The sequence below is a fragment of the Meles meles genome, chromosome 6 (genome assembly GCF_922984935.1).
Source record: "Meles meles chromosome 6, mMelMel3.1 paternal haplotype, whole genome shotgun sequence".
Taxonomy (NCBI): domain Eukaryota; kingdom Metazoa; phylum Chordata; class Mammalia; order Carnivora; family Mustelidae; genus Meles; species Meles meles.
Window position 1 is genome coordinate 115,558,727 of NC_060071.1, and position 12,808 is coordinate 115,571,534.

The 12,808-nt window shown below is 48.5% G+C and overlaps 1 protein-coding gene across 4 annotated transcripts in view; it reads right to left on the reverse strand.

The window, feature by feature from the left end:
* The window catches only part of SPTB (spectrin beta, erythrocytic), a 118,749-nt gene that overhangs the window by 43,518 nt on the left and 62,423 nt on the right, over positions 1-12,808 (reverse strand). For all 4 annotated transcript variants that reach the window (XM_046007939.1, XM_046007936.1, XM_046007937.1 and 1 more), the window contains exons 3-9: positions 6,126-6,277; positions 4,769-4,942; positions 3,711-3,802; positions 3,230-3,310; positions 2,815-2,930; positions 2,254-2,366; positions 1,298-1,485 (exon numbers count right to left, since the gene is read on the reverse strand). In XM_046007939.1, the coding sequence (XP_045863895.1) occupies positions 1,298-1,485; positions 2,254-2,366; positions 2,815-2,930; positions 3,230-3,310; positions 3,711-3,802; positions 4,769-4,942; positions 6,126-6,277 (916 nt within the window). The remainder of the gene's footprint in view (positions 1-1,297; positions 1,486-2,253; positions 2,367-2,814; positions 2,931-3,229; positions 3,311-3,710; positions 3,803-4,768; positions 4,943-6,125; positions 6,278-12,808) is intronic.

The following is a 12,808-nucleotide window of genomic DNA, read 5'->3' on the forward strand; positions in this document are numbered from 1 at the left end:
GAGGATTCTAGTAATTCCTGCAGACACCAAGAGTTTTACCAAGCAACACAGAGAAATCTCTTCCCTGTTCTGTGAACGATGAAGACTTCTGACTAGCTCTTTAGTTGTTTTTTTAACTGACGAGCCAATAAAACCTTAGAAGGAATATTAGCCACATAAGAACATACTGTCTTGAAAGCAACTTTCACCGGACTACTGAGCAGCCATCCAGACAAGTCCTAAAGGCCTGCTGCTTCTGAGGGGAGAGGAGAGGCTGCGCTCCAGGCGGAGAGCAGGTATAGATGAGAACTGACAGCAGGGTGAATGTCTTGAGACTCAGCTCAATGGAACTGCATGCTTTTACATTTCTGCATGGACACCAGTATCTGCCTACTTCTGCACCTCCCACATAGTGGTCGAAGATGGGCTGTCGACCAGGTCCCCACCTGAGGCCAGCCTAACAGAACTGACCATTCACAGTCATTTCAAGTGGGCTGGGGCCCAGAGCACCATCTACTCGGCCAAGAGGTAGCACCCCTGTGGTGTGCGACCTGAAAGAAGCCCAGGGGAGGTTATCTGTACTGAATTTAGGACTTTAAAAAAGTGGGTTACTGTCAGGCCAGAAATCGGTTACTTGCTTATAGTACATTTTAGACTCCGTGTCTCACCTTTCCCTGTTGGAGAGTCATGAATGAAGTGTGGGAGGTGAGGGGAAGGAACAGGGCCAAGGATACCACCGATGAGCTGGAGACTTGCTTCAGAAAAGCTGGACAAGCTAAGGGCAGGTGAGCTGGAATGCCCCCTCTGTTTGTGTGTCCACATGCCTATGGGTGTGTCTGTGCATGCATTCACACGCATGGGTGTGGTTGTGCAGACATACGTGTACTTGATCCCTCACTGGGTCTCACTGGGTGAAGCAGAGGTCCTGAGAGGTCCCCACATGCTCTGTTGATGAGCAGTGACAGATTGGAGAGAAATAGGATGTGTCTGGTCATCAGCAAGACCCCATACAGAGAGCCCTGGGGCTGTGGATACAGAGGTCATTACCAGGTAACAAAGCACAGCTCAGTGCTTCGGAGTTTCTCAGAGAGAAACTTTCTAGTACTTTCTCTGGTTACTCATCAATGCCCCTTTCCTCCAGGCTGATGGCTTGGGAGCAGGAGAGCAAGGGGGGGATGAAGGAGATGACAAATGTGATGCTCTCTCGTTTCTAGGTTACACCTCCGGGTATACTGCTCAAGGCCCAGAGCCTGGCTCTGCCTTTGGCAGTCGGGCTCCTAGCCATGGATGCCCAGCCTCCCAGAGCCCAGACCCTTACTTGGGGGGCTTCTCCACGGTGCGGTAGGTGCTGAAAGCCTGTAGCTGTTGTTGGACGCCCGTCAGGGAGTTGGCAAACTTGCGGCTGTTCAGGACGGCGATGGTCTGCTCAATCCACGTGAGCAGCTCTGTGGCCAGCCCACTATACTTTTCAATCATCTTCTCCGTCTCAATGGCATGGTCAATGACCTACGGAATCACTTTATTACTGATCCTTATCAGAAGATCAGTGACATCAATGAGGCCACTGGTGGGGCCACCTTCATTGTGAAGCCAGAGTGTTCCGTGTTGGGTTTGTTCCCTGAACTCAAAAACACTGCTAAGGCAGGAGGAGGGGACTGGCAAGATTCGCAGGGAGCTAGCTCCGCTGGGGTTCACGGGTAGCTCCACCTCTGCCCCAACCCTATAAAAGACTGGTAAGTTTGCTGGGCCAGGACATCAGCCACGAGGAAGGCTGAGGTTTTGTTCATTGTAAAATGCATTATTAGGAATCCAAGGCTTCTAGGCACTGCCTCTGCTAAACACCAGGCACACAAGGGTGAATGAGAAATGGTCTCTACCCTTGGGGTGCTGTGGACTGGCAGGGGAAAGGAATCTGGCAGGAGGGTCTGTACAGTGGATTGGGTTCCCGATACACTACGAGTGAAGAGGCCCAGAACCACATCCGACTAATATGTAGAAGCCCACTGTGTCCCATGGAAGTGTTCAGAAGATGGGGAAGAGGGGCTCAGAGCTGTAGCCCAGGATATTTTTCAGGACAGACCAGCAGCTTGCCTTGGAATTTAGCTTGGGAGCCATTAACGTGGCAGTGCTTGGCTTCGGAGGACGGTGGTGGGGATTGATCTGTCTCCCTTCCCTGCAGCTGGGGCGCAGGCACAGAGCTCTCAGGACAGGAAGGGAACATCACCGTGTGGCAAACAGGGAACCAAGGTGACACCCTGCAAATCAGCTCTGTACCTTGCCAACACGCTTGCCCTCTACCGCGAGCACCTTCATCTTGGAGAAGTAGTGGTAAAACGCCACCACGTAGGTAATGATGGACTTCTCATCGGGGTTTTCTGTGAAGACATCTGCAAGGGGAAAGAGTGCATGCTCAGGACCCAACTGGAAGCTGGAAACCTTGGGCTCAGAGGGTTCAGCTCCCTGTTCCTCCAGCAGGAAATTCAACTCCAGGTACCAAGCAACAACCAGAGGTTGAGAATGAAAGTGTGATTGTGATTTTCGCCAGAGGATGAACTCCATACTAGGACCACAAACGGTGTGGAAAGAGTGAAGAAGAAGGATCCATAGATGACAAATGGGCCCCTGGCTGGGCCAGGTGAGGGTCAGGAACCACCATGGATCTGAAGAGCCGGCCCGGAGCAGAGCGCTGGCCCAGCCACCAGCCCCTCGCTGTGTCCATGGCTGGCCCTGCGCCAGGCCCAGACTCCTCCCAATTCCCCCGGCAGTCCAGGGCTCCCTCTGGCAGGAACACTGCCTCCCTCCCAGCAGCCGAGGGCTGGAGCAGGTGCCGCTCACCTTCGGGGTCCAGGAGCGGGATGATGCCCAGCTGGCGCTCAGCCACCTTGAAGGCGTGCTCCAGGTTGTGCCGCGCGTTCGAGTCCTTCAGCTTATCAAAGTCAATCAGGTCAGGCCTGGGGACAAGGCCAGACTGCTAAAAGGCGGTGGCCGCAGCATCCCCCACCTACTGGGCAGCCCCAGCACGAAGCAAAGACACTGGACAGACAGCTGGGCAGAAGTGGAAGGAGGAGACAGAAGCAGGGGAGGGACAGCTGTGAGCACCTGAAGTGGGGGAAGGGACACAGGGCATGCCTGGGGTTTCAGGGAGGGAGGGAAGCCGACAGTGAGAGAAGGCTTGGAGGGACCTACATGCGGTGCGTGCTGTATCTGAGCAGCCCAGGGGTTCCGCCCTCAGCCCTCCCCTCCCTCTTACCGGTGCTTGTGTATCAGGGCGTTAAAGGCCAGGCCATCCTTCCAGCTGGAGGTGAAGTTGGTGACATTGACCTGGGGGTAGCTGTATCCAAAAGAAACATTAAGACCTAAGAGACAGACTATTTTGGGGTTCTCGAAAGTGTCAGAACTGAGGGACCCATACACGGGAGAGAAATGGATCCACCCCTTCTTGGGCCCCTTCAACAACAGAGAGCAGTTAAGCTACATGAAGAGGTTCCTCCCTAAGGTGGGCCCAAGACACTCACACACCCAACGGACACCACAGTCTGACCCAGGCAACTCTGGGAAGGAATCCTGAATTCCAGGTCTCCAAGAATCAGGTCAGAATACGTTTTGCATCTGTCACACTGAAGCTGCTATAGTTCTGGGCGATGGTATGTGTGTCCCTTGGGTACGGTGGTCCTTGGGGGAAGCAGGAGGACAGTGGGGAATGGAGTAGTGAACTGGTGCCCAGGGCTTACCCTGCTGTCTTCATCTGACACCACAACAGCAACGCGTCCTTGGCCGAGCGTGTCTCACGACCTTCCTGAGTTTGTACAACAATGTCCTGAATCTAGGGGTGCAGGAACGAGAGAGAGAAATGAGAGTTGCATCTGGATCCGTGCCTTCCTGTTCTCCCTGGGAAGCTCCTTCCCTCTTTCTTCCTTCTTAGCTCTCTATCTGCCTTGCCAACCCTGGGTCCCCGTGGCCTGTTTCCCCACCTTAGTTGGCTGTAATGGGCCAGGGATGTCCTCCTCATGTCAGAGGAGACAGCTCTAACTAGATAACTAATGGGATACTGAGAATAAATAAGATGCCCCAAATCCTCCTCTGAGGCACAATGTCCTGTAAGGGACAATGTGAAAACTGAAAGGTATTGGGTTTTGATTAGTATCTCCTCTTTCCTTTTCATTCTCCTCAGTTCCGTGGTCACTACTGTTTAACCATACACATCCACAACTGGAAACCCAGGGCCCCTCGGATGAGATCTTCAGTCTGTGAGTTGCATGCTCTCTTTATCCCCCTTTTCCTCCAGACCCTCAGGACTAGATTTTTCCTCTCCCCAAGCCAGCAGGTGGAAGGCCTTGCTTTCCTTCCCTTGCACTTTCTAAATTTCCTTACAAATAACAGACCTTGAATTTCAGGGAGGGAAGAGAAAAGTTTCTGATTTAAAAACAATCTAGATCTTCTATATTGTTTTTGTAAATTCTGAATCAAACAACTAAAAAAAAAAACAAAAAGTTACACATGTTGAGGGAAAGGGACAAAACCAGATCTCCCAGCCAGACCTCACCCCAGCTACTGGTTTCTATCTTCTCCCTCAAAAGACTACACTGTTGACTGAACAGCTCACCCCAAGCTTCAGCGATTAGTCAGTGCAGACGATGGTCACTACTTCCTATAAACACTGCCCCATACGACAAGTTTCTAGCCTCCCAGAACGTGCACAAACACTCACACTTCATTCACCATTTTATAAGGTTCCTAAGCCCTGGCCCAGAGAGGCTCCCCCACTCCCTCTGCTCCCCCAAGAACCTACCTGGAAGCGAAGGATGATGGTCCAGATGAGGCCCAGGACCAGGCGGTGGTTGCCATCCACGATGTCATGGGAGCCCATGTTTTCCAGGTGTACACGCTGCTCCTTGAGGAACTGTAGGGCCTTGTCCACATTCTCCAGGCAGTGGATGCGCATCTTCCCCTTTGTGGGCTTTGGCTGAGGGATGGCATTGGCCCCATGGGCATGGGCATGGAGGGACCTCACAGTTGCCCCAGAGATGGATGCAGCCTGGACCAGCTCCCATCATCTGCATCCCCTCCTCCACCCTCCTGGCCAATCTTTAACTCTCACGTTCAGTCCTTGATGCTTTTCAACTCCAACCTTCCTGCAAAGTTCAGACACTCCCCCTTCCTTTAGCACCCAAAGCTCTGTAATTAGGCTGCACTGGTACTATTCCTAGGTCTGAACAAAGACTTCTGAGGGGTAATAAATGCCATTCAAAAGCACTAACACATCAAATAGTTAATTGAGCACTTACTACATGCCAGGCACAGTTCTAAGAACTATTAACTGCTGGTCGTAAGAGCGGCTTTTTTTTTTGGTGATTGGTAACGGGGGCTATCCCACCAACCAACCTCTTCCATCCCCACCCCCAAATGGCTCCAGCCAAAACTCAAGGGGACCATCAAGAGGAACCACATCATGTAAAGGGTTCCCAGTGGTAACTCTTTCTAGTGGCCTTTCAACACAGGGCAAGAGGCAGGAGCCTGCAGTTAAAAAAATAATGGGAATATGTAGTACCTTTTCATTCAAACCCTGAGTATCAGGTACAGGTATAATTTTATACTTAGGGGGAAACAAGGAAAAGAAGGTCCTGACTGATAGAGCCAAGGTTACGGTGGAAGTGACTGAGCAAAACTTGAACGTTACTCTGGTTCTCCCTCAGAGGCAACATCACTGCCCGGTGGGTCACAACGGCAAGGGCTTATACTACATTTCCACTCATAAGGGGCATAGAATACACAGGAAATTATCTTCCATGCTCTTCTCTTGGTTCTAAGAAGGATGCCTATTTCTCCAGCTGGGTAACAGAATCTCTCTCAGCCCGCACAAGGACGCTGAGGTGGGTCCACTGCAGGCCAGCCACAGGGGCCCAAGTCCCCAGCGGAGGAATCAAGAGCTTTGTAAGGCTTTCGGGAGAAGCATGAAGATGCGGCAATGGCCCAAAGGTGATACATTCCGAGAACATGTCAGAGAACTCAGTGAGCCACACGGACATCTCACATCCATAAGTAATAAAACCCTGGAAGGCCGGAAGAGCTGGAAACACCCCCAGACCACGTCTTTTCTAAAGAGGAGGCACAGCACCCACCACGGGGCTCGGGCAGAGGGGCTTTACCAGCTTCTCTCCAGAGAGCACCTCCAGCAGCTTGATGAGCATGCGCCCATCCCGCAGGTCCTTGTAGAGGTCGGTGATGCGGCAGGGCACGCGAGCCAGGTTCGAGTTCACCCATTTTGTGAAGGTCTTCTTCTGAACAACTTCCCGCTCATCTGAGTGGGAAGAAGAGACTTGGGTGAGGTGCCTGGGGTTGGCATGTCAGTGTGCAAAATGACACAGGGCTGAAGGTTGTCTCTTAATTCCAGGGTTCCCTGATCCTTGGCAGGGGGTGCTGAAGTGTCTATTTCACCCCCTTCCTAGGAATGTTTGTGATCAGAGTGTAGCCTTGGGAGACATGGGTCCGTGTGCCATGACGAGGCAATGAAGAGATAACTTCCACCACCGCATTCTATGCATTGTGGCTACGCACCCCTAATTCAGCCACCTGTTTCCTGTGCCTGGCAGAATGCTGTCCCTTTGTACTGGTAAGCTCAGAATTCAATGCCAGGTTCACCCAACTTCTCATCCAACATTCTCTCTGCCTAGAACGGTCCCTCTTGCCCTTCCCCTCCTCCACCCCCTCCAACCAACTCCTATTTGTCCTGTAGAGGTAGGGCTTCTCCAAATAGCTTTTCCTGACCCCTTGGCTAGGTTAGGCCTCCCTGTGTGTGCCTTCACCCCTGAAATACTCATTTCTTATTTACAACTTGCTTCGCATTCATAGGAGTTGAAAGCCCATCTCTCCTTCAAGAGTACAGGTATCTCCAGCCCAGTGAAATCTTGTCTGGTTCACTTCTATATCCCTAAGGCCCAGAGCCTGGTATACAGTAGGTGCTCCAGAGCTGTACTGTAGTCGACTGCACATTTATTCAGCTCCTGTTGGTGGCAGGCTTGGGCTTGGTCTGATAATTCATAAAAGTAAAACCAACTATCTGCCTTCCAAGAGCTCCTTGCAGGCAGAGAAGAATGACAGGCAAGGAAGGGGTAATGTGTGATCCACACGAGGTCAGGGATAAGGGAAGCATGGGTTGGCGGCTATCCATCGCGTTATGCTGGATCTCTTGCCCCCAGAACGGCAGGCAGGGGTTCTCCATCTTCAGACCTGAGAAGTGGATATGACATCCCCACTCTAAACCAGCCGTCAGCCCAAACCAGGCTTCTCGCCCATGCTGTACCAGCTCAGGGGAGGTACCTCTTAGCATCTCTGTAAACGAGATGCTGGTAATCTGTCCAGTTTGAACAAGATGCTGGAGAGAGGGGAGGAGCTGGGACGGCAGAAAGAGTAGGGGAGGGGTAGAAGGTAAAGAGAGTGAGGAGAGTGGCAGAAAAGAGAAACAAAGGGAGAGAAGAGGGGAGGAGGGGTGAACTCTTTTTCTGCTGGCTTCAGTGAACAGTTTGTGGCAAGGGGTTGCAGGCATTGTGGTGCAGGAGCTGGCCTGGCAGTGGGGCTAGGCCTAGAGCCACAGAGGAACCCCGGGGAGGGCGTGTGGGGATCGGGCACAGCAAGGGCAGACTCAGAACAGCCTGGCCAGGAGCGAGGTCAGTACCCTGGGAGCAGCCCAAAATGTCTGCTCGGCTGAGCCCCAACCGTGGCAGGGTTGGCTTTTTAAATTATTAAATATCTGATTTAACAACAACAAAAAGAGGAGCCCAGCCAGCGTGGCCTCCAGGGTATAATTCTGGCGGCTCCTGAGGCTCACAGCGTCAGCTCCCTTCCTATTGCACTGCTATTTCAGTGTTAGGAACTCAGACACTTAAACACTTACTCATTCATTCAGCCAGTGTTTACTGTATAACTGCGAGGTGCTAGGCTCTGGGGGCAGGTGGGACTCAAGGGTGGGAAAGACAGCCCTATCCTTGAGGCAGACACACTCTATCAAAAAGAAGATGAGTGCTGGTGTCCCATGGAAAGAAGTCAGTGGCAGCCCTCGAAGTAAGACTTCCACAAAGAGGAATATTATTGCTGCTGCCTCTGTAAGTCTCACATATAAAATTAAAATGGCAATCCATTCATACTGGGCCTCTGGGCAAAGTTTCAGGGGGAAAAACTCTCCTTACTCTTTTTTTTTTTTTTTAATTTATTCATTTGACAGGCAGTAGGCAGAGAAGTAGGCAGAGAGAGAGAGAGAGAGAGAGGAAGCAGACTCCCCTCTGAGGAGAGAGCCCGATGCGGGGCTCAATCCCAGGACCCTAGGATCATGACCTGAGCTGAAGGCAGAGGCTTTAACCCACTGAGCCACCCAGGCGCCCCACCTTACTCTTTTATTGGCAGCAAATTAAACCACTTTCCTGATTTCAAGGACTCTTCAGTCAAATGTAACTGAAGTTTCAATGATGCATTGGACAGGAAGCAACGACATTTATTCTGGGGCGTGTTGGGATTCAACAGAACCAGTCACAACCCCATGGTGCCTTCCTTAGAAAAGAGATCTGTTTAAAGAAGGGGCTAGCCCTTTTTTACCCAAATGATGGTGGAGCTTTGACCAAGGGGCTGAAATGCTCGGAGCCTTTAGAGATCAGTGTATCAAAAACCCAAGGTGCTTCCTTCCTTCCTCCTTTTCCTGTTTTCAAGAATCCAAGAATTTTATTACATGGGAAACATGTACATTAAATGGGAAACCCATTTATTTGTGCTTGATAAAGGGTAAGGAAGTGCTTTTAGCTGGGGACATGGGATTTAACTCTGGGCTGCTGGGCTGGCATGTACATTAGTACAGATGTGTCCTCACTTACCCTTAGATCTCCCCAGTTTTGAACACAAAAATGAAGCCTCCTGCACCCCCAAAATGTTGGAGCCACAGGCTTAGAGCTCAGGGAGGCAGCTTCTTGGCTGCCTTTTACTTGAAGGTGAGGGCGAAATTACCCAGTATCCCCAGCACCCTGATACATTTTGCAGTGTTGAGACATGGCAAAGATTCCGAGAAGCTAATGATGATCCTGAGGAGAGAAAAGGCCCAGGGGTGGGAATTAATTTCCATTAGCTGTTTGCTCTGGTTGTTCCACATCAGCACGCTCAGCACACTCACTCCTAGCATGGCCCAGGCGTTCATCAGGAACCTTCCAAGTGCAGGAGAGGTGGTGGCCCAGGGCCAGCCGGGCTGGGAACCCAGCTAATGTGGACAGGCTGGGGCAATGGTCATGCACTAGGCCTACTATCCCTAGGGGACCTGGGCCATCATGCAGGGACCCTCTGTGGAATGGAGGCCTCAGCAAGGTCTAGCTCAGGGCCAGACCTTATTTCTAGACCCTTAACCCTGCCAGTGCAGGAAAGGAAGAAAATCCACCAGCATAGCCTGACTCAAAGCCAGAGCCTCAGAAAACCCTGCTGCTTCTGCCGCCCTCAAGCTTAGGGCATCTCCATTCCTGCCTGTTCCTCTTCCTCTTTTTTTCCTTCTCAGGCTGTGGCCATCCTCAGTCCTCCCCTACATGTCAGGGCTTCTCCTAGAAAACTCACCTTCTTCTCTGATCAGCCAGCTAGAACAAGTGTCTGGATATTGTGTCTGGGTGATCTTTCTTTTACACTCATTTTCAAAGATTTGGTTTGAGGTCAAATAAACTCACAATACCAAAACAAATATTTATCCACTAACAAGTGAGTTTATACATGGAAAGCATTTAGAACAGTGCCTGGCAAACAGGAAACTAAGCTGTAAAAGTCCTCATTGCTGTTAGCATCACTACTACTGCTATTAAAATGTGTAGGATCCTGTCCTGGATGCTGTGGGGACACAAGGCAGGCTCACTCTCCCCAAGGGCCTCATGATCTAGCTGAGGAAACAAGACAAAAACCCATAAGCAGTTAATTCTGTAACCACACAAGAGCCAAAAGGCAGTTCATTTTAACAATACAAAACCTGTCACAAGGTGATATTGGATTAATTACCAGATAAATGGCACATCCAGTAAATGGTCATGGGCCAAAGAGGAAAGAGGTCATTTCTAATTGGAATAGTCAAGATGGGCGGTTGGTGTCTCATGATGAATATCCCTTTGGATAGGCAGAAGAGGAGGGGGGCCAGGGAGGCAATACGTTCCCAGACAGAGAGGCATGGAAGGATGGAGCTTGTTTGGGGGCTGCTGGGTAGCCATAGGTAAGCAGGAAATATGTGGAAATAGGTTTTTAGCAGAATATGGAAAGTCCTGAATGAAAGTCTAAGTTTAGATTTAATCCTAGAGACCAAAGATACCACTGAAGGGATGGCAGGATCATTTTCTAAAATGCTAGTTTATAAGGCCCTTAATGATAACTTAAAAACAAAACAAAACGGTGTTTCAGCTTTAAAAAGTAGTGTGTAATAGATCAACAGAACAGAATAGAAAGCCCAGAAATAGACCTTCAGCTCTATGGTCAACTAATCTTTGACAAAGCAGGAAAGAATGTCCAATGGAAAAAAGATAGTCTCTTCAAGAAATGGTGTTGGGAAAATTGGACAGCCATATGCAGAAAAATGAAACTGGATCATTTCCTTACACTACACATGAAAATAGACTCAAAACGGATGAAGGACCTCATGTGGAAAGGAATCCATCAAAATCCTTGAGGAGAACACAGGCAGCAACCTCTTTGACCTCTGCTGCAGCAACTTCTTCCTAGGAACATTGCCAAAGGCAAGGAAAGCAAGGGCAAAAATCAACTAGTGGGACTTCATCAATATAAGAAGTTTTTGCACAGCAAAGGAAACAGTTAACAAAACCAAAAGACAACTGACAGAATGGGACAAGATATTTGCAAATGACAGATCAGATAAAGGGCTAGTATCTAAAATCTATAAAGAATTTATCAAACTCAACACCGAAAGAACAAATAATCCAATCAAGAAATGGGCAGAGGACAGGAACAGACAGCTCTGTAAAGAAGACATCCAGAGGGCCAACAGACACATGAAAAAGTGCTCCACATCACTCGGCATCAGGGAAATACATATCAAAACCACAGTGAGACACCACCTCATACCAGTCAGAATGGCTAAAATTAACAAGTCAGGAAATGACAGATGCTGGCGAGGATGCGGAGAAAGGGGAACCCTCCTACACTGTTGGTGGAAATGCAAGCTGGTGCAACCACTCTGGAAAACAGCATGGAGGTTCCTCAAAAAGTTGAAAATAGAACTACCCTATTACCCTGCAATTGCACTACTGGGTATTTACCCTAAAGATACAAACGCAGTGATCCGAAGGGGCACGTGCACCCGAATGTTTATAGCAGCAATGTCCACAATAGCCAAACTATGGAAGGAACCTAGATGTCCATCAACAGATGAATGGATAAAGAAGATGTGGTATATATATATATATATATAATGGAATACTATGCAGCCATCAAAAGAAATGAACTCTTGCCATTTGCCACGACATGGATGGAACTAGAGGGTATTATGCTGAGTGAAAAAAGTCAATCAGAGAAAGACAATTATCATATGCTCTCCCTGATATGAGGAAGTTGAGTGGCAATGTGGGGGGTTTAGGGGGTAGGAAAGGAATAAAGGAAACAAGATGGGATTGGGAGGGAGACAAACCATAAGAGACTCTAAATCTCACAAAACAAACTGGGGGTTGCTGGGGTTTGGGCGGTAGGGAGAAGGTGGTTGGGTTATGGACCCTGGGGAAGGTATGTGCTATGGTGAGTGCTGTGAAGTGTGTAAACCTTGCAATTCACAGACCTGTACCCCTGGGGCTAATAATACATTATATGTTAATAAAAAAACATAAGTAGTGTGTAAAATCTACATAAAGAAAACCAGAGGGGCGTCTGAGTGGCTCAGTCAGGTAAACATCTGCCTTCAGCTCAGGTCATGATCCCAAGGTCGTGGGATCAAGGCCACCTTGGGCTTCCTGCTCAGCGGGGAGTCTGCTTCTCCCTTTCCCTCTGCCCCCTCCCTCAACTCATACTATCTCTAAGAAATAAATAAAATCTTTAAAAAACATTTAAAAGAAAACCTGAATTTTCCTTTGTGTGCTCCTGAGGCACACAAAAGATTTGAACACGTGTAGAAAGGCACATCCAATTCTTGAATAGGAAAACTCAGTATCATAATGTTGTCAGTTTACTTTAAATTAATCTATATTGAATATTATTTTAAATATATTTAACTTGTATTATTCGAGGGAAACTAGAGAAGCTATGAGAAAACTCATTGGGAAAACAAAAATCGCTAGGGAAAGTCCCAAAAGAAGAGGAACAGGCCTTCCCAGGTGTTTTTTCCTATCAGATAGTAAGTCACAGCATAAATGTACAATGATAAAACGGTGTGCTACTAGAATATGAATAGAAATATCAATGGAACAGAAATAGTCCCAAGTACAGATAGGCATTTGATACCTGATAAATGTCGTATTTCAAAAACAAAGGGGAAAGAAGGATTTTTGGATAAACGGTGTGGACAAAACTAGATGCTATCCAGGAAAAATTCCTTAAATATATACCTCACACTCCAGGACAATTTCATTTGGATAAAAACTGAAATGTAAAAATGAAACCATAAAAATACCAAAACAAATCATGATTGAGTACTTTTTTTTTTTTTTATATAATGCTGGTATAGGACACAAAATCCAAAGGCATAAAATAAAAGATTGAAAGTTCAACTACATTAAAAAAAAACTTCAGGCAAAATTTCTGTTCCTCCTAATTAAAAAAAAAAAAACACTTGGGTGGGTTAGATAGGCACAGTCAAACAAATGACTAAAGATATTTGTAACTCACA